The sequence below is a fragment of the Ranitomeya imitator genome, chromosome 9 (assembly GCF_032444005.1).
Source record: "Ranitomeya imitator isolate aRanImi1 chromosome 9, aRanImi1.pri, whole genome shotgun sequence".
Classification (NCBI taxonomy): domain Eukaryota; kingdom Metazoa; phylum Chordata; class Amphibia; order Anura; family Dendrobatidae; genus Ranitomeya; species Ranitomeya imitator.
In genome coordinates this window covers 119,146,545-119,168,469 of record NC_091290.1, presented here as the reverse complement: position 1 = coordinate 119,168,469, position 21,925 = coordinate 119,146,545, and the positions used below count along the sequence as shown (strand labels likewise).

Genomic DNA, 21,925 nt, shown 5'->3' with positions numbered 1-21,925 from the left:
TCCATTCTAGCCTGGGTCCCCTACCAGGAGCCCATCCATTCTAGCCTGGGTCCCCTACCAGGAGCCCATCCATTCTAGCCTGGGCCCCCTACCAGGAGCCCATCCATTCTAGCCTGGGTTCCCTACCAGGAGCCCATCCATTGTAGCCTGGGCCCTCTACCAGGAGCCCATATATTCTAGCCTGGGCCCTCTACCAGGAGCCCATCCATTCTAGACTGGGTCCCCTACCAGGAGCCCATCCATTCTTGCCTGGGCCACCTACCAGGAGCCCATCCAACTATTTAATATCATCTGATTGTATGTGGAGTAACCAGTTCACCTATATGTGTCATCTATAGGTATTTACATTATATATACATATATATCCTTTGCACGGCTATTTTTATTGATTTGCTCCTTACTTGATTATTGCGTTTGTGCGTGGTACTAGTGTTGCCTTTCTTTTTTCATTGTATCTTTTTTACTGTTGTTTGTATTGTTGTATTTATATACTCTTTTAGACTTTTTCTCTAATAAAATTGTTCAATTTTAGCTCGTGTCCATTTTTTGTTGATTTTCTTAATATACTGGGAGCAACAGTTGTGATACAATCCGTTTTCTCTGCTGCAGATCTAGCAGAGCACTGAAGGCTGAGCCCTGTATAACCCCACCCACACCACTGATTGGCTGCTTTCTGTGTGCGCTGTGCATAAATCTGCCTATCAGTGCTTGGGGCGTGGCTGAACCAGGAGGCATGAGACATCTAGTCCTGTAATGATAATCTCCTGCTGCTAAAACACTGATTGTATTGAAAGAAAAACATACAACCTAGTAAGTGACACATCGCTGTAATCGGGGTCTCTGTCCCTATGTATTTCTGCTCTAAGATTACACAGTAAAAACCTGCTGACGGATTTCCTTCTAATTGCCACTTACAAAGTGGTCACTTTCTTTTATTAATAGCCCTGCTAATAAAAGAAGAAAAAAAAATCTGTTTTTGACTCTGTAACCCCTGAAACCTTTTACTCTCTTTTAAGAAAAAAAAAATAATTGCAGCATTTGCAGCCTGGAGACTGCGCTTTCTTCCATCAGACACAGTACGAGTGTCATTAGTTGGATGCAATCTTCTTCGCCCCGGACATTAACAGTCTCTAATGTTCTGTTTAAACGTCTTCTAAATAATCTGCGCTTCTGCAGATTGTAGAAAAAAAGGAGGCGAGATTAACCCATCGTGGTGAATGATGGAACAAAGCATGATGTGTGATTGTTCTTGACCTTCACTGGTCATAGGCACTGCTGCCCTCTAGTGGCCAAAAGGAATATCTATCTATCTATCTATCCTATCTATCTATCTATCTATCTATCTGTCTGTCTGTCTGTCTGTCTGTCTGTCTGTCTGTCTATCTAATCTATCTATCTATCTTTTTTTATGATATATATAAAATATATAGTATATAATTGTTAATTTTTTCTAGTGAAACGAGATAGATTTCCCACTTGAGTCACATGCTCTGCACTGTTATTTGATTTATAGCGGACGGATCACAAACCAGTATGTGCAGGCAGTTTTAGCTAACCTGGATGAAAATTCAAGTCTTTTTTTTTTTACTTATCTGTGTCCTGTTGATCTCCTCGTTAGGCTGTTTGATGTCGGGGGACAGCGATCAGAACGGAAGAAGTGGATCCACTGTTTTGAAGACGTGACAGCGATCATCTTTTGCGTGGCGCTCAGCGGGTACGATCAGGTCCTTCATGAAGACGAGACCACGGTAAGTGTCAGACGTTATCCCCAAGAATATGTTTTCAATAAAAACTTTTATTATGTTACCAGCCGAAGAATTGATTTAAAGGGGTTGTTCCCTTTCAATGAAATGTTTCTCCTGGTTGCAGTTTGCCATAAAATACCAAGCGAGGCACGTTGTACTTTCCTTCCCGGGGTGTCTGGCATTGACACCGTCAGCGTGAGACATCATCAGTGAGTTCAGCCGCCCTAGTAATCCAACAGGAACAACCCCTTTAAATACTGCTCCGAAGGCTGAGACAATGGTCTGGATCCTGCATGTGTCAATGATTTGACTTTATGACTTTGTTCACATTTGTGCGTCGTATACGTTTTGTTTTTGTGCAGGAGAAATGAAATAATCTTTTCCGTATAGATATATGCCTCCTTTTCATGCACCTGGGGGTCTTTAGAAGTACACGTGTGGTGGGCATGTCGCACGTTGGCTGCAAAATGACCACAGAACCACTAATGTGTTAACACTGACACTAATTTATTACATTTTAATGAGAAAAAAAAATCAATTTTCATACAATTCGAGCCAAAAATCCCGATGTTTTCAGTGGAGTTGCATTATTTCCATTCCTGGTGATTTAGGACACCTATAGGTAGTAGGTGCTGGGAACTCCCAGCTCACCGCTGTACAAACCTTCGCTCCGCCGGTAATACCTCTGCAGCAGTCACTTAATTCAATATCAATTTGATGTAATAATAGTGTCTACAGGATGCAATTTTCCTGCAGCTGTCACAGGCTTTTGCGAGCTCTCCAAGGTAAAGGTTTAGTCCGGGACGTGCAAAATCGGCCGTGTATCTAATACTTATTTTCCCCACTGTGCACGTTTCCCACCTACAAAGAATGGAGAGGTCTGTAATGTTTATTGTAGCTACACTTCACCTGTGAGAGACAGAATCTAAAGATGAAATCCAGAAAATCACATTGTAGGAATTTTACATAATTAATTTGCTTTTTATGACGTGAAATAAGTATTTGATACAATAGAAAAACAGAACTTAATATTTGGTACAGAAACCTTTGTTTGCAGTTACAGAGGTCAGACGTTTCCTGTATTTCTTGACTACGTTTGCACACACTGCAGCAGGGATATTGGCCCCCTCCTCCATACAGATCTTTTAGGTTTGAGGGCTGTCACTGGGCAATATTGAGTTTTAGCTCCCTCCAAAGATTGTCTATTGGGTTCAGGTCTGGAGACTGGCTAGGCCACTGCGGGACCTTGTAATGCTTCTTACAGAGCCACTCCTTAGTTGTCCTGTCTGTATGTTTTGGGTCATTGTCATGCTGGAAGACCCAGCCACGACTCAAGTTCAATGCTCTTACTGAAGAAAGGAGGTTGTTGGCCAATATGATGTGATACATGACCACATCCTCCCTTCAATATGGTGCAGTCGTCCTGTCCCCTTTTCACAAATATACCCCTAAAGTCTGATGTTTCCCCCACCATGCTTCACAGTTGGGATTATGTTCTTGGGGTTGTACTCATCCTTCTTACTCCAAACACAGCAAGTGGTGTTGATACCAAAAAGGTCTATTTTGGCCTCATATGACCTTCTCCCATGTCTCCTATGGATCATCCAGATGTTCATTGGTGAACTTCAAACAGGCCTGGACATGTGCTGCGTGAGCAGGAGGACCTTGTGTGGCCTGCAGGATTTAATCCATCATGGCGTAGTGTGTTACTGACGATAATGTTTGAGACTGTGGTCCCAGCTCTCTCCAGGTCATTGACCAGGTCCTCCCATGTAGTTCTGGGATGATTCCTGACCTTCCTCAGAATCATTCTACCCCACGAGACGAGATCTTGCATAGAGCCCCAGACCGAGGAATATTGACAGTTATCTTGTGTTTCTTCCATTTTCTAATAATTATGCCAACAGTTGTTGCCTTCTCACCAAGCTGCTTGCCTATTGTCCTTTAGCCCATCCCAGCCTTGTGCAGGTCTATAATTTTGTCCCTGGTGTCCTTAGCTCTTTGGTCTTGGCCATGGTGGAGAGGTTGGAGTGTGATTGAGTGTGTGGACAGGGGTCTTTTATACAGGTAATGAGTTCAAACAGGTGCAATTAATACAGGTAATGAGTGCAGGGTAGGGGGTCGTCTTAAAGAAAAACTAACAGGTCTGTGAGATCCAGAATTCTTGCTGGTTGGTAGGTAGGAGATCAAATACTTTTTTATGCAATACAATGCAAATTAATTTTGTAAAGATCATACAATGTGATTTTCTGGATTTTATTTTTAGATTCTGTCTCTCACAGGTGAAGTGTACCTACGATAAAAATTACAGACCTCTCCATTCTTTGTAGGTGGGAAAACTTGAAAAAATCGGCAGTGTATCAAATACTTATTTTCCCCACTGTACATTGATGACTTTTTATCCTTAGGATAGCTCATCAATATCTGATTATGAGGGTGTAAACCCGACACCCTTTTAGATCAACTGTTTTCTATTGATCCAAATGTGCAATATCCCGCCGCGGCCATAATACACCGGCTGATTGGCGGGTGGTGCGCTAGGTTTAGCACCCGTACCAATTTGATATTGATGACCTTATAAAAGTTCTTGACAAGCCCTTTAAGTAACTTTCTCCACTAGGTAATATTATCGGGGCTACGTAGTCAACCATTTATTATAATCAGATGGCGATGGGGCTCTGGAAAAAGCTAGAGAGGCTTTATACTTTATTGCTGGTGCAGTCATAGGAGCGAGCCCCTGAACCCATCGATCCTAGTGCAATGAAACCTTACCAGCTGCCCGATGTATGCCTTCCCCATCCTCCTACAGAAGGGTGCCGCCTCATTCAGAAGTCCATATTTCACATGCATGCTCTACCCTTGTTTTTCCCGGATTGAACATTTCTCTATTATAGTCCATGGAGCTGTTCACGTCTTCACGGTGTTATTTTTATAGATGTAATATCCACCAAGAAAAGGGTTGTTTTTGATCCTAGTGACAGATAAAAATCATACAACCCCAATTTCAAAAAAGTTAAAAGAAAAGTGAACAAGAATCCAATGATCTGGAAATCTCTTGTAGCCGTATTTTATTCCCATTAGAACATAGATCACAGATCATAAGGTGAACGCTGGACATTTCTCCATTGGTGACCTCCGACCATCTTTGCTTCTGGGAGACTCTGCCTCTCTAACACTCTTTTCATACAATCATGTGACTTAGTCGAGTATCGACCCTCCAGCTTTTTTTTTTCATTAGTACCACTTACTTTTCCAGCCTTTTGTTAGCCCTGTCCCAACTTTGAGATGTGTTGCTGCCATGGATTTCTAAATTTGATATTTTTCCATTTCATTTGAAAAAAAATAAATTGACTTTGACCTTCTGATCTTTGTTCCGTGTCCTGTTGTGAAACTTCTGAGCTGTCAGCTCTTTCCCAATATTGGCAGCAGGGAGGCAGAATGTGATCCCTTACCGCTGACCATAGAGGGGATTCGGAGTTCTGCTCCGACTGCTGTGAAGATGTATTATAAAATCAAGTAGCTCTACATTTTGGACATTTACCTTTAAGAACGAATCTAACCTCACAGAACTAGTGAGAGGCCGCATTACAGCCATCTTTTTTGTGCCAAATTACCTTTAAATTGTCCTTGGAAAATGGCCGGTTACCTAGAAAGAAAAGGCTTTTGTGTTCCCTCGAAAGGCTATGCAAATCTCTTACATTGAACTGTGGATGGACCCTGCATACTGATCTGCGAGGATTCTGCGGAGGCGCATGTGATGTGTGACTGAGTAACAGGGGAATTTGGGAGTGAGCGCAGACAGGTCCAACGCTGCACTCCAATCCTGGATCCGATTCAGGCAGGTTGCCCGTTTCGCCCCATTTTCGGTGCATGGACTGTCCGTGGTCAGGATCACTCCGCTATGCATTGTCTCACGCCCTGTGAATTTCAGTGTAAGACACCTCATTAGTCAAAGATGCAAATGTGGCAAATTAATTTGCTTGTAGGACTTTCTCAGGTCTGCACACGCTGTACTTTTACTTGCAAGTACTTTTTTGTACTTTTACAAAAAGCAAGTTGTAACAGAGTTAGAAAGGATCGCAGGTAAATTACTGAGCGTTTTTATTCATCATTTATTGGACATGTGCTGGTAAAATCCAGGGATCACTAGTGATGAGTGAACATGGTTGGTGTTATCTAAGCATGCTCGGGTGCTAATCTTCTACGTGCTCGGATAATATGTCTGAGTCCCCGCAGCTGCATGTCCTGGTTGTTCGACAGCTGCAACACATGCAGGGATTGTTTAACAAACAGGGAATCCCTGCACGTATTGTGGCTGTCGAGCAGCCGCGGGGACTCGAACATATTTTTCAAGTCCGCCAAAGACACTCGGTTAGCCCCCGAGCATGCTCAGATAACACCTTATCCAAGCACGTTCACTAATCACTATACAGAGGTATGATACAACAGCTATAGAAGTCTATAGGAGCCTAATGTACCTCCAATAGTTAACAGCTGCCATGCGTTGGAAGAGATGTGAGCTCACTGCCTGAGCCCACATCAAAGGGAGGGAGGCCAACATCGGTGTACTATTACGCCCAATGTCGGAAAGGGGTTAAAGAGTCTTTATTGAGTTTTAGGATCGCTGCTTCCAATAGGTGGCGCTAGAGTTCTAGTTCTTTTTCTCTCTGAAAAGACAGTTGGCATGTTTAATTTCCCAGAGAAGCATGCATGGCTTATAAGTCTCCTCTCTCTGTCCTGCCAGGCTTGGCTTGTCACCCTCCACAAAGGGAAACATTATCCCTTAGATCGCAGCTAGAGGTCTCTCATACGTTGTACTGATGAGGGGCAACACTCAGAAACACTGTGCTTGCAAATTGAGATTCTGATTTGGCTTTTATGCCAAGTCATATGGCAAGGTTCGTTATTGAGTTTTAGGATCGCTGCTTCCAATTGGTGGTGCTGGAGATCTAGTCCTCTTCCTCCCTGAAAAGACAGTTTGCAGAGTAAACCTACAGACGCGTTTCCCAGCGGCTTCCTCCTGCCCCAGTTAGCTGACCGGTCTTTCCCAATGTGTGTACTACATAGGGAGACACCTGTCAGTCATGGAAGAGGGGCTGGGAGGCACCACATTGGAACACATCGGAGTGGTCTGCCGAGACACCTTCCCGAACTGTGAACCTACCCTTATTTTTAAAGGAATTGTACTCTTTGGACAATATCTTTTTTTGGTAGAAAATTCTCCAGGCAATAATTCGATAAAAGTATCATGATTCAGGGGCACGCAGAAATCAGCCATAACCTGGGCAAACAAAGTATCACAGTGGGCTATCAATGTAGTGCATGGACGTGCCGGATAGAGCAGAGTGAGACACGTCCATTGTAGTTCTGGCTATTAAATGAGTTTCCTAAACCATGAAACCCCACGTCTTGCCCCTATAGGTGGTAACGTAGGTTATATAAAGGGGTACACTTACCCCCAGAACTGGTCTATTGCAGATATAGTTATACTAATGTACAGGAGAAACCAACTACATCTGCTTACGTTTATTAATGCCCAAACTTTGTGGTAATTTAGAAGTTCAAGGTGTATGAAGATCCCTTTTCCACTATTCTTAATTTACCTTCTGTAAGGTTTGGGCCCTTACACACCAGCTGCACTGATTGGACAGTATGGAGAGCGTGTGGGGGACGCGCCCCAATTAGAGAGCGTGTGGGAGACGCACCCCAACTAGAGAGCATGTGATGGACACGGCCCCAACTAGAGAGCGTGTGGTGGGGACGCGCCCCAACTAGAGAGCATGTGGTGGACACGGCCCCAACTAGAGAGCGTGTGGGGGACGCGCCCCAACTAGAGAGTGTGTGGTGGGGACGCGCCCCAACTAGAGAGCATGTGGTGGACACGGCCCCAACTAGAGAGCGTGGTGGGGACGCGCCCCAACTAGAGAGCGTGTGGTGGGGACGCGCCCCAACTAGAGAGTGTGTGGTGGACACGGCCCCAACTAGAGAGCGTGTGGAGGACACGACCCCAACTAGAGAACATGTGGTGGACACGGCCCCAACTAGAGAGCGTGTGGTGGACACGGCCCCAACTAGAGAGCGTGTGGTGGACACGGCCCCAACTAGAGAGCGTGTGGTGGACACGGCCCCAACTAGAGAGCGTGTGGTGGACACGGCCCCAACTAGAGAGCGTGTGGTGGACACGGCCCTAACTAGAGAGCGTGTGGTGGACACGGCCCCAACTAGAGCGTGTGGTGGACTCGGCCCCAACTAGAGAGCGTGTGGTGGACACGGCCCCAACTAGAGAGCGTGTGGTGGACACGGCCCCAACTAGAGAGCGTGTGGTGGACGCGCCCCAACTAGAGAGCGTGTGGTGGACGCGGCCCCAACTAGAGAGCGTGTGGGGGACACGGCCCCAACTAGAGAGCGTGTGGGGGACGCGCCCCAACTAGAGAGCGTGTGGTGGACACGGCCCCAACTAGAGAGCGTGTGGGGGACGCGCCCCAACTAGAGAGCGTGTGGGGGACGCGCCCCAACTAGAGAGCGTGTGGTGGACACGGCCCCAACTAGAGAGCGTGTGGGGGACGCGCCCCAACTAGAGAGCGTGTGGGGGACGCGCCCCAACTAGAGAGCGTGTGGGGGACACTGCCCCAACCAGAGAGCGTGTGGGGGACGCGCCCCAACTAGAGAGCGTGGGGGACGCGCCCCAACTAGAGATCGTGTGGGTGACACTGCCCCAACTAGAGAGCGTATGGTGGACACGGCCCCAACTAGAGAGCGTATGGTGGACACGGCCCCAACTAGAGAGCGTATGGTGGACACGGCCCCAACTAGAGAGCGTATGGTGGACACGGCCCCAACTAGAGAGCGTGTGGTGGACACGGCCCCAACTAGAGAGCGTGTGGTGGACACGGCCCCAACTAGAGAGCGTGTGGTGGACACGGCCCCAACTAGAGAGCGTGTGGTGGACACGGCCCCAACTAGAGAGCGTGTGGTGGACACGGCCCCAACTAGAGAGCGTGTGGTGGACACGGCCCCAACTAGAGAGCGTATGGTGGACACGGCCCCAACTAGAGAGCGTGTGGTGGACACGGCCCCAACTAGAGAGCGTGTGGTGGACACGGCCCCAACTAGAGAGCGTATGGTGGACACGGCCCCAACTAGAGAGCGTATGGTGGACACGGCCCCAACTAGAGAGCGTGTGGTGGACACGGCCCCAACTAGAGAGCGTATGGTGGACACGGCCCCAACTAGAGAGCGTATGGTGGACACGGCCGCAACTTGCAATACTCAGTTGTAGTCATACATTTATTGGAGAAGTAACAGGAATGGCACAACTTGGAGTTCTAAGAAAAGATGCTCCATGAATTTCTTGGGAGGACAAATATTTGCCAAAGCAGACCTGTCCGAAGTGGTGACTGCTCCTTTTTACTTATGATAATGGTTTACATATGATATTAGTTAATAAGTTTAGATCCTGATCAAACCCTGCATGAGCTACTGTAATACTTTTACTTAATTTGTGGAATCAAGTGGTTTGAAAATGAAATTATTTTTAGACTAAATCTGAATATTTACAATTTACAGCCGATAGTGATCGTCCACTGCTTAAAAAAAAATAAAATTGTGCCCATGGTGATCTTGATATAATAATAATAATAATAAAAATAACATACTTGCCTACTGGGCCCTCAATGCCGTGGTCAGATGGGGGCATTAGGGGCTGGTGATTGGCTGCAGCAGTCACCTAATTGGCTGCAGTGGGCACGCTCCATCCTGGAGGGAAGAAAAAGCCTGGAATTTTCTTGTCCAGATGGTATGTTGGGACAGCAGTCCCTTATATACCCCGCCCACATAGGAAGCAAGGAGACAAGCGGGGGGTAACAAGCAGCAGAACTGAGGAATGGTGGGGTTCGGTAGTTTGTGTGGTAGTTTAACGGCTATGAGCTCATTTTTATCAAAATGCAAAGTAGTGGACAGTCCCTTTAATCTCCATGCACTTTGCCCTGGTTGTGCATTGTTCGTGCCAAGTGTCTGGTCTGTACTTCCAATCATGTGTATATGGTGGTCATTCAATAAGCTGATGAAGAATGGACTCTCGACGTCCAAAATCCCAGTCCTTCACCGGATGGTGAATACCGGTAACCAAGGGTTTAAACAAAACTGAGCATGTTGTGTATGTTCTATACCGGGTTCCGGTGTGGCACCTCGTATTGATGATGTGCTATTTCTTGAACTAACCCCTCGCACTTACTTTGTATATACTGTTATAAAATGTACAAAAAAATAAAAAAATAAATGTTGATCCGGTCTGTTCCTCCCTCCTCTAATCCTGTTTCTCTTGGGTAATGACCTGCACCTTCCCCTGTGACCGAGAAGTAAAGCGGTCCTTTCGTCACTAACCGCACGCCGTCTCTGTTCCCGGTGTGACCTCTTCCGCCAGGTGTTGAGTTTGACTTTTTGGTTGCTTTGTGCCTCCTCTATTCACTTGCTTTCTGTTCTCATGGTCCTGCTGGGGAGTAACTCGCACCGCCTGCACGGTACTCTTTATCCAAACACCTCTGCGTCTTCAGCACTTTTCTTCCTCTGCCGTCCAGCCCTATCTAACACCGCTACTTATCCTGCAGAGAGAGCCTTCAAATTCAGCAGGTACGAAGCTTCATGTCTACATAGCATTAGCCGCAGGTGTTAGTGTCCTGTCCTGAAGGGCCTTGTCTTCTGCTCGTAGCCGGTGGCTTCATAGACTCCATTCCACATCCATCTCTGGTATTATTCTGTGAGCTCCAACCATATGTCCAAGCTCAACCCCAAACCACAATAACCTTCCAGTCTCTTGTTCGAATACTTATTTGTGCAAATTTTTTTTGTTCGAATTTGGAGCAAAAAGTCCAAATGATTTGACCCTCCGCATTACAGAAGGTGGTCTAAATTGACATGCTGTAGACTATAAATGTGCACGTCATTGTCAATTTTTGTGGATTTTATCTGCAGCATGTGGATGACCTTTGATAAAATCTTATGTACAGTAACACTACTGCAAACATCTGCAGTGTATCTGCCACAGGTGAACATGCCCTAAAGACAAGGCTTTTCCCAGGTCACTTGACACCTGTCTAATTCTCTATTAATGCCAGAACATGAAAATGTCCTAAACTAGACCGGTTTCACACGGACCTTGCTCAGATTGGAAGACCGACTGTAGCAAACTGTTTCTTACATGCCTATGAAGCAGATGGCTTACGTCAAGTCCCAGCAGCCAGGCCTTCCTACGCAAGAACGTCCCGTTTGTCACGGATGTGTGAAATTGGCCATAGTCATCTTGCACCGTTAGGATCTACTTGGCCTTTCTATCCCTTAGAAACTTGCCACCATTTTGCTCCGCATGATGCATGCAGTGATCTGGAAGGACACATCACATTCCGTGTTGTCCTCTGCGCGGCTCCTTCTGCTTCTACATAGAATCCTCCTCTGGTATTGGGGATATTACTTGCCAAATACTGAAATATAGAAATGTAGATACCTACAAGGTGGCAAGTATCTGGATATTGAGTTTTTAAGAGCCAGTGTGAATAGGTGCAGAGTAATGGGAAGAAAGAGACTCAGATGGGATCATAAGAGTTGACCATATGAGTGTTGGACGTTGAGAAGAACAAGTCAAACAAGTGTTAGAGGAAACGGGGTGAGGACGTAACGGGAGACGGGGTGAGGACGTGACGGGGTGAGGACGTAACGGGAGACGGGGGGTGAGGATGTAACGGAAGACGGGGGGTGAGGATGTAACGGGAGACGGGGGGGTGAGGATGTAACGGGAGACGGGGGTGAGGATATAACGGGAGACGGGGGGGTGAGGATGTAACGGGAGACGAGGGGTGAGGATGTAACGGGAGACGGGGTGAGGATGTAACGGGAGACAGGGGGTGAGGATGTAACGGGAGACGGGGTGAGGATGTAACGGGAGACGGGGTGAGGATGTAACGGGAGATGGAGTGAGGATGTAATGGGAGATGGGGGAAGGATGTAACGGGAGACAGGGGGCGAGGATGTAACGGGAGACGGGGTGAGGATGTAACGGGAGACGGGGTGAGGATGTAATGGGAGACGGGGTGAGGCTGTAACGGGAGACGGGGTGAGGCTGTAACGGGAGACTGGGTGAGGATGTAACGGGAGACGTGGTGAGGATGTAACGGGAGACGGGGTGAGGGCGTAACGGGAGACGGGGTGAGGACATAACGCGGTGAGGACGTAACGGGAGACGGGGTGACGACGTAACAGGAGACGGGGTCATGTCTATGGTAGAGTGGACGTTCTACAGTCTGCCGAATGTGGGAATGGGCCTACAATGATATTGTGGCAGAATGGGAACTGATTGCGTGGAAGAGTTGGCATGAGTGTCTGCATACACCGGACAGCATGAGCACAAGGTCCCAAAAGCCCCAGACATCACCCATAGTGCAGAGTAAGCATGACCGGGTCCTAGAAGCATGAGCATGAAGAAAGATGCAGAGAAGGGAAGACAGTGAACGCAGAAGGGGACAGACCACCCGGAGCCGGCTAGGCACGCTGGTGACACCAAACACTGCATGTGCTTCAGACATCAGTCCTTGCAGAGGAGCAGACACCTCGTACTGTGTAGCCGTAGCGGTCAGCTCTCGGGGCAGACCTGTTCGAGCCTGTGTGACGTGCGCCTCTCGTTTGTGTTACAGAACAGAATGCATGAATCCCTCAAACTATTTGACTCCATCTGTAACAACAAGTGGTTCACTGACACTTCCATCATCCTGTTCCTGAATAAGAAAGATATCTTCCAGGACAAAATCCGAAAATCTCCACTTTCTATCTGCTTTCCGGAATACACAGGTACACCCGCGACCACCAAAATGTCAGCATGCATCACGTTAATCATCGTGACCTTTACTGCCCAGAAAATTAACAAGAATTAGCTTGAAATTGAAAATCAAAATCTTAGGTCACGTGTTCCCTTAATGTGCACCTGCCTCTAGGGCACGGTGAAGGCAGCCATGATGTAACCATAACCTACACCCCCATGAAGGCTTGGTGCAATCTTCTAATGATTGCGAATACGTCTTGTCTCTTCAAATGTGCAAAACGTCAAAATGCACAGTGTGCAGTCTTGTATAGCATGCAGGATTGGCCAGTTCTCCAAAGATCGTCTATTGCTCCTCGCATGCAAAGGGCATTGAGGGTAGACGAAAAAGCACCTCATGCCAAGGCAGAATTGGGATCCACCCTACTGCACGAGACCTGAAAAGTCAGATTTTTCCATGGGTGTAAGAGCTACATGCCATCCTGCAAGGCAGCAGGCACCCTTGCTTGATCACGGGGACAGCTCCCTGCGTATGGGCCCTTGTGTATCACCATGTGGCCCCCATCCACATTATCTAAATCAGTAGGGGTTACTTAAGCCCACTGGGATTAGTTATCCGGATAGATCGAGCTGGTGCAAACGATACTGGTCAGGGGTTATGAATAGATTGCCATTTGGACAAGAAACAGAGTAACCAAACTTTTTATACAGGTCCTTCTCAAAAAATTAGCATGTAGTGTTAAATTTCATTATGTACCATAATGTAATGATTACAATTAAACTTTCATATATTATAGATTCATAATCCACCAACTGAAATTTGTCAGGTCTTTTATTGTTTTAATACTGATGATTTTGGCATACAACTCCTGATAACCCAAAAAACCTGTCTCAATAAATTAGCATATCAAGAAAAGGTTCTCTAAACGACCTATTACCCTAATCTTCTGAATCAACTAATTAACTCTAAACACATGCAAAAGATACCTGAGGCTTTTATAAACTCCCTGCCTGGTTCATTACTCAAAACCCCCATCATGGGTAAGACTAGCGACCTGACAGATGTCAAGAAGGCCATCATTGACACCCTCAAGCAAGAGGGTAAGACCCAGAAAGAAATTTCTCAACAAATAGGCTGTTCCCAGAGTGCTGTATCAAGGCACCTCAATGGTAAGTCTGTTGGAAGGAAACAATGTGGCAGAAAACGCTGTACAACGAGAAGAGGAGACCGGACCCTGAGGAAGATTGTGGAGAAGGACCGATTCCAGACCTTGGGGAACCTGAGGAAGCAGTGGACTGAGTCTGGTGTGGAAACATCCAGAGCCACCGTGCACAGGCGTGTGCAGGAAATGGGCTACAGGTGCCGCATTCCCCAGGTAAAGCCACTTTTGAACCATAAACAGCGGCAGAGGCGCCTGACCTGGGCTACAGAGAAGCAGCACTGGACTGTTGCTAAGTGGTCCCAAGTACTTTTTTTCTGATGAAAGCAAATTTTGCATGTCATTCGGAAATCAAGGTGCCAGAGTCTGGAGGAAGACTGGGGAGAAGGAAATGCCAAAATGCCTGAAGTCCAGTGTCAAGTACCCACAGTCAGTGATGGTGTGGGGTGCCATGTCAGCTGCTGGTGTTGGTCCACTGTGTTTCATCAAGGGCAGGGTCAATGCAGCTAGCTATCAGGAGATTTTGGAGCACTTCATGCTTCCATCGGCTGAAATGCTTTATGGAGATGAAGATTTCATTTTTCAGCACGACCTGGCACCTGCTCACAGTGCCAAAACCACTGGTAAATGGTTTACTGACCATGGTATTACTGTGCTCAATTGGCCTGCCAACTCTCCTGACCTGAACCCCATAGAGAATCTGTGGGATATTGTGAAGAGAAAGTTGAGAGACGCAAGACCCAACCCTCTGGATGAGCTTAAGGCCGCTATTGAAGCATCCTGGGCCTCCATAACATCTCAGCAGTGTCACAGGCTGATTGCCTCCATGCCACGCCGCATTGAAGCAGTCATTTCTGCCAAAGGATTCCCCACCAAGTATTGAGTGCATAACTGAACATTATTATTTGTTGGTTTTTTTGTTTGTTATTAAAAAACACTTTTATTTGATTGGATGGGTGAAATATGCTAATTTATTGAGACAGGTTTTTTGGGTTATCAGGAGTTGTATGCCAAAATCATCAGTATTAAAACAATAAAAGACCTGACAAATTTCAGTTGGTGGATAATGAATCTATAATATATGAAAGTTTAATTGTAATCATTACATTATGGTAAATAATGAAATTTAACACTATATGCTAATTTTTTGAGAAGGACCTGTAGAAGGTTGAAACTATTAAGGGATATATCTTAATTTCTGTAAAAAAAATGCATATAATTGTCTTCCAAACCCGTTCTCCTCCTGTTTGCCTGCTTTTGGCTGCATTGTTATCAGAACATACACGTTTGGAGTACAGATGATGGCAGTGATGGGTCAGCAGACAGGATGTGACCCACCACTGCCATCATCCGTACTCCATATGAGGACGATCTGATATCAGTGCAGCTGACAGCAGGCAAATTAAAGGATGAAAACCGGGGTTTGAAAGACCGTTTTATGCATCTTTTTTTTTTTTTTTTAACATAAATTAAGAAAAATTCTTTAATAGTTTCAACCTTTCCATCCTTTACATTTTTAAGGATGAAGGTGGCAAATAGACTGGCGCTTCATAACTTCCATGTTAGAAAAAAAATATTAAAAAACAAAAATGAAAGTTTAATTACTTTTTAATATTTTAACACCTTACCTTAATACCTTTATAGAATAAACTTTCCAGCCACCCGAGGGATTCCTGGTAGTACTAGGTGTCCATGCATGGTAATACGGCAGTGCTAGCTAGGTAGTGCGAGATTTTCATAAATGAGCCAAAGTAAAAGCTGAGCAGTTTCCTCTAGGACAGGCGATTTCTCTGCGCACCTCCCTCTGATCACATCGCTTAGCTGTGCATGGTGTATTCTATCTATGTGCTCCCTGATTATGTGTGATGGAACCTATTTATGAAGAAACCTGCTGCTCTCTCCTCTCTTGCAGGTCCTAATTCATTCACTGAGGGTATAGCCTACATTCAGCATCAATACGAGAGCCGGAACAAGTCTCCGAACAAGGAGATATACACGCACGTCACCTGCGCTACCGATACCAACAATATCCAGTTTGTGTTTGACGCCGTCACAGATGTCATCATTGCCAATAACTTGCGTGGTTGCGGCTTGTACTGATTTGCCGTCTCTGTGAAATGATTGCCCGGTGGGCTCCTGTATGGAGAGGTTTCTTTTTTCCCTGCTGGACACCTCGGTGCCATATCCGTACATGCCTTAGGTGCGCACAGTGTTTGCCGGCTTGTTGCGCACACACCGTCGCCGTGGGCACGTGCCGCACATCCACCGTGCGCAGCTCGGATTATCTGTTCACTCGTTTATTCAAAGCCGACGTTGTGCCTTATACTGAGCTACTCTCCATGCGAGAACCTCTTTATCTCAAGGCCTGTTCACAAGAAGCAACTACTACTGCCCAGATCTCAATCCGACAAGCGTCCTTGGATAGAATCGTTCATGAAGATTTCCTTAAGTAGATGTATTTCAAACGTTGCGTTTTTGCAAAATGTTGTGTTTTTGCAAAACGTAAAAAAAGCAACATGACCATAACCTGTGAATCATTAAAAAAACCGTTTATGGCTTTGCGCGAAACGGAACGATTGCCGATCATAACAATATGACCGCTTGCAAACGTCTTCACGTAAATGGGCCTCGTATTTAATTGTACAGTTGTATTCATCTATTTATACAATGTGTTAAATATGGCTTCAGTATTTGTGCCACGCGATCCCATAAAACATCCCTTTTCCCTTTTTTATTAAATTAAGTGCCAAATTCCCCGTCAGGTTCTGCTAGGTTCTTGCTCCTGTGATTTGTGATCTAATAAATTTAGTGGTTCGTATCGATACCTGCGCTTGCACAAATCTCCGTTCCTTTTTCTAAAGTTGCGGGAGGAGTAGGATGGAGGATCCCGGCTTTGCCATCTAAAACTGCTGCCAATTATGACTTTATTACTGTATGTGCGGAATTTCGGGACCCATTGTGAAATTCCCGCCATTGTGTATGTTAATAAAGTTTTAAAACACTACGCTATGAAGAGTGTGATCTGTGTGTTATAGTCGCGGCGCCCTCCGGTGTTCCTGGTGATGATGTGCTGCTGATTGTACTGTTAGGGAATGGGGGTGGGGGGTGATCTGTAATGTTTTATTTCTTTGTGAAATATCCGTGTAGTGATAGATGAACCTCTGGGATACGCAGGATACCGTTCTGTAACGCCCAATTAACTACAACCCTTAATTGTGACCTTTCAGACAACTCTGAGCAGTAATCTGCAGTAGTTATAGTAAAACTATTACTTTCCCTCCCCAGATTCAGTGCCGGCTCCCTATCACTGCCCTGTCTGTTTTTGGCTTGCAGCGTTAACATCACGCTGCCAGGGCTGCAGCCAATCACTAATTGGCCGCAGCTCTGTTAATGTGATGTCAACACTGAAGACCAACCACAGAGACCGTGCAGCGGTGGAGAGCCGGCACTGCATCTGAGGACAGTAAGTAATAGTTTTTTTTATAACTACTGCCATAGTTTTCTGAAGGGAAAAGGAGCACCCCAAGTACCGTAGATATATTGTGTTATGTCTAATGCAGGGCACTGAAAGGGGAGGAGTGAAGCATAAAATGCCATACAATACAACCCATATATTCAGTCGCTCTACTGTAATAATAGTATATTTTTTAATATTAAAACTGATACAACGTCCCTTGCGCTTTAAGGGGTTGTCCATTTTAAAATATTATTAGCCCATTGGCTCACACTTATAAAATAACTGTTTTTCCTCTCCCTCCCTGGTCCACTGATACCTTGTTGACGCTGCTCCAGTCTTTGTTACCACTGCAGTCTATCAACAGCACTGCAGCCAATCACTGAGCACAGCAGCTCTGCCAATGAGGACCCAGCCTATGGGCTAATCATATCTAAAATGGGACAACCCCTTAAAACCGAAAGTCAGATAACCTTAAGCGGTATACATGGGGTACCACCGTTATACAAATGCCCTAAAGTGCCAAAAAAATAAATAAAATGGTGGCAAAGGAATTCCTAATTCTGTGGGGTCACACGACTCCTCTCAGCCAGTTGGCCATTCTGAAGTGCATCATGTGATGGAGTCTGTAACCACTGGCTTTGAGAAGTCATAAAGTGCATATTGCAGTCTCATATGACCACACACAGTCAGGACCTGTTTGCCAATTTTGATGTTTAGCTCATGCGTAAAAAGCCCTGTCCTTGCGCCAGGTTATTTTTAAGCAGCTTCTATTGATGGCACCAAGAACTGAATGTGCAGAAAATTCTCAGTAGGAGGACCCAGGACCCGCGTCATTCGTAGGATGCACTTTATTAATAGAAATCCCATCTACTTAATGGAGAAGTCTTGATATTCCCGGGGGCTGCTGTCACTTGGTTAGTTTGGGCGTGCCCACAATTGCTGCATTGATATCGAGTGGTCGCTGGGCAGCTGGTCAAGACGCTGACAATGTCCTAAGCTGCAGATTGCTGCATGTTAATCAGCCAAGTGTTGGCTCCCACCGCGATCTCCCCGTACTAGACTAGAACCAGGGAGAGGACTTCACCCGATCTCAGGGACATCTGATTCTCCTAAAAGATTTAACTTAAAGCTCTTCACTTTATTCTTGTAGAAACCTCAATAATCCGACATAACGAGAACTTCTCACCAGGATCAGGCTAGGTTCACACCTATAGGGCTGAAGAAAAACGATGGCATTTTGCAGTACTAGCAAAGTAAACGAGATTTATAGAACCTTGTGCACATATTGCTTTTTTTTTTTCCTTGCTGATTTGAACAACCAAAGCATTTTTTTCTTCTTCAAATCTATGGAAAAAATGCAAGTAGAACACACGTATTTTATACATTGCTTCTCATGCCAATGCGCTTTTGTTTTTTGCAGCAGAAGAATTTTCTGCGCATAGACATACAGTGCTCTACGACGAGTTTATGGCAGAATCCCACTAAAAACTGTGTTGTGTTTTGTTTTTTAGCATCAATACCTAAGTGGGATGCTTTATTATGTTAGTCAATAAAGAAATGCCATCTTGATGCAACCCATTCCAAGCAGCTTGAAAACAAGTACGGTAATATTAAGAGGTGTTAGCGAAAGTGGAGCAGAACCCAAGTAGCGCGTTTCACTTCTGTGCTTTGTCTGGGGGTGGCCACTGGGTTCAGAATCACCCCCTGATGAAGCACGTACGCAAAACGCACGCCAGGTAATGATGGCCACCTGCGATATGCACCTCTTATTGGAACATCTCACCTTATTTGTTTTTACCCCTATTGATGTTTATTGTTTTAAGATATCATTTCCTTATTGATGGTTTCCTATTGATTGTAGGCATCTGTTGTATGCTTTTATAGTGGAAAATGAATAGATATTATTATACCTGTTCTAGTAAAACATAAATAGTATATTAATTATACCATCATGTAAATCAAATGATAAATTCCCTTTAATATCTATCAAAGTGGTGAGTTTCTGTAGCATCTGACACCAAAGATTATATTTTTACCGTTGCGATACTCCTATACTGACATGTGCTGGTTGTCTTCATCAGACGCATAGGAAACTCAGGAGCTGAAATCGCTGCTGATGCCGTATCTGCTATTGTCCGCTGTTGTCTGCCGCCGCCGCGGCTTCTATGTGCTGTGTTATTGGGAGAACAGCCACCATTGATCCGGTTTACGTCCTACTCCGATAATTCCTGATAATGTGCTGCTGGGTCTACTCTTAACGTCTACAATCATTTCTAACCTTGACTCTCCTCTTTGGTTGATGATTATGACTACTATTACATCACACAGTGTCCCCTCCTTGGGTTCTATTGTATGACTCTTGCTACATTCTTTTGCACATTATTGCTCCTGGTGTATTGGGTTGTCCTCAGGGTCTTCAGGCCACTTGTACCTTGCGCACACTAAAAGCAAAATTCTTTGGTGAAAACGTAAAAATTCCCCTCTAATAACGTCTTCCTTTTTCTTTGTTTTACACTGGTAACCGTTCCTCTCTCCTCAGCCTAACTCCTTTTCTCCTTTTCTTTCTGTCTTCCATCTCCTGTCTCTCCTCCCTCTTTGCTGCAGAACCGAATGCACGAGTCTCTAATGCTCTTCGACTCCATTTGTAACAACAAGTTCTTCATTGACACATCAATCATCCTCTTCCTCAACAAGAAAGACCTGTTCGCCGAGAAGATCAAGAAGTCTCCTCTGACCATCTGCTTCCCAGAATACACAGGTGAGGAGAGAACACCGTTTTCTTTTTTTAAGACTATGACTTTGAGATATACTATAATGCAAATCTGTCACCAGGTTTTTACTATGTAATCTGAGTGTAGGACGATGTGGTGGCCGAGTTCCTGATTCCAGCGATGTATCACTTAGTGAGCTGCTTGCAAGCTTTCTCTTCTGCTGATCTAGTAGTGCTCTGAATGCTGAGCCCTGCCCACATCACTGATGTACATTTTGCACAGGCAAAAAAGCACCAATCAGTGGGGAGGGGAGTGGGGGGGCGTGGTTGGACTACAAGGCATCAAGTTTACTAGTCCTCTTGTGATCATTTCCTGCTGATAAAACTGTGATTTCAACAAACCTACACCAATCATCCCATTAGTTATACATCACTGGAATCCCGATCTCTGCCCCTACATTATACTGCTCTCAGATTAGGTGGCAAAAACCTAGTGACAGATTCCCTTTAAGGAGTTCTTTGCTCCTGGGTATATAAAGGTGCTTCTCACAAAATTAGAATATCATCAACAAGTTAATTTATTTCAGTTCTTCAGTACAAAAAAAGTGAAACTCATGTATTCTATAGAGTCATTACAAACAGAGTGATCTATGTCAAGTGTTTTTTTCTGTTAATGTTGATGATTATGGCTTACAGCCAATGAAAATCCAAAAGTCATTGTCTCACTTAAATTAGAATAATTAACAAAAACACCTGCAAAGGCTTCCTAAGCGTTAAAAAAGGTCCCTTAGTCTGTTTCAGTAGCTCCACAATCATGGGGAAGACTGCTGACTTGACAGATGTCCAGAAGGCAGTCACTGACACACTCCACAAGGAGAGTAATACACAAAAGGACATTGCTAAAGAAGCCGGCTGTTCACAGAGTGCTGTATACAAACATATTAATGGAAAGTTGAGTGGAAGGAAAAAGTGTGGTAGAAAAAGGTGCACAAGCAACCGGGATAACGGCAGACTTGAAAGGATTGTTAAGAAAAGGCCATCAAAAATTTGGATGAGATTCACAAGGAGTGGACTGCTGCTGGGGTCATTGCTTCACCACACATAGATGTATCCAGGACATGGGCTACAAGTGTCACATTCCCTGTGTCAAGCCACTCATGACCAATAGACAACGCCAGAAGCATCTTACCTGGGCCAAGGAGAAAAAGAACTGGACTGTGGCTCAGTGGTCCAAGATGTTGTTTTCAGATGAAAGTAAATTTTGCATTTCATTTAGAAATCAAGATCCCAGAGTCTGGAGGAAGAGTGGAGAGGCCACAATCCAAGCTGCTGGAGGTCTGGTGTGAAGTCTCCACAATCAGTGATGGTTTGGGGAGCCATGTCATCTGCTGGTGTAGGTCCACTGTGTTTTATCAAGACCAAGTCAGAGCAGCCGTCTATCAGGAAATTTTAGGGCACTTCATGCTTCCCTCTGCTGACAAGCTTTTTGGAGATGGAAATGTCATTCTCCAGCAGGACTTGGCCCCTGTCCACACTGCCAAAAGTACCAATACCTGGTTTACAAACAACAGTATCACTGTGCTTGATTGGCGGCAAACTCGCCTGACCTTAACCCTATAGAGAATCTATAGGATATTGTCAAGAGGAAGATGAGAGACACCAGACCCAACAATGCAGATGAGCTGAAGGCTGCTATCAAAGCAACCTGGGCTTCCATAACCCCTCAGCAGTGCCACAAGCTGATCACCTCCATGCCACGCCGCATTGATGCAGTAATTGATGCAAAACCAGCCCCGACAAAGTATTGAGGCATTTACTGAACATACATTTCAGTAGGCCGACATTTCTGATTTTAAAATCATTTTTCAAGCTGGTGTTATAAAGTATTCTAATTTACTGAGATAATGACTTTTGGGTTTTCATTGGCTGTAAGCCATAATCATCAACATTAACAGAAATAAACACGTGACATAGATCACTCTGTGTGTAATGACTATATAATATGAGTTTCACTTTTTGTATTGAAGAACTGAAATAAATTAACTTTTT

At 45.1% G+C, this 21,925-nt stretch overlaps 1 protein-coding gene across 2 annotated transcripts in view; it reads left to right on the top strand.

The window, feature by feature from the left end:
- The window catches only part of GNAO1 (G protein subunit alpha o1), a 220,198-nt gene that overhangs the window by 170,616 nt on the left and 27,657 nt on the right, over window positions 1–21,925 (top strand). The window contains exons 6-8 of one of the 2 annotated variants that reach the window (XM_069738718.1): window positions 1,619–1,748; window positions 12,428–12,581; window positions 15,622–16,713. In XM_069738718.1, coding sequence (XP_069594819.1) covers window positions 1,619–1,748; window positions 12,428–12,581; window positions 15,622–15,809 — 472 coding nt within the window. In that variant the 3' untranslated portion in view covers window positions 15,810–16,713. Of the gene's footprint in view, window positions 1–1,618; window positions 1,749–12,427; window positions 12,582–15,621; window positions 16,714–19,770; window positions 19,925–21,925 lie in introns of those variants that run through there. The other variant, XM_069738717.1, reaches the window with a different exon arrangement.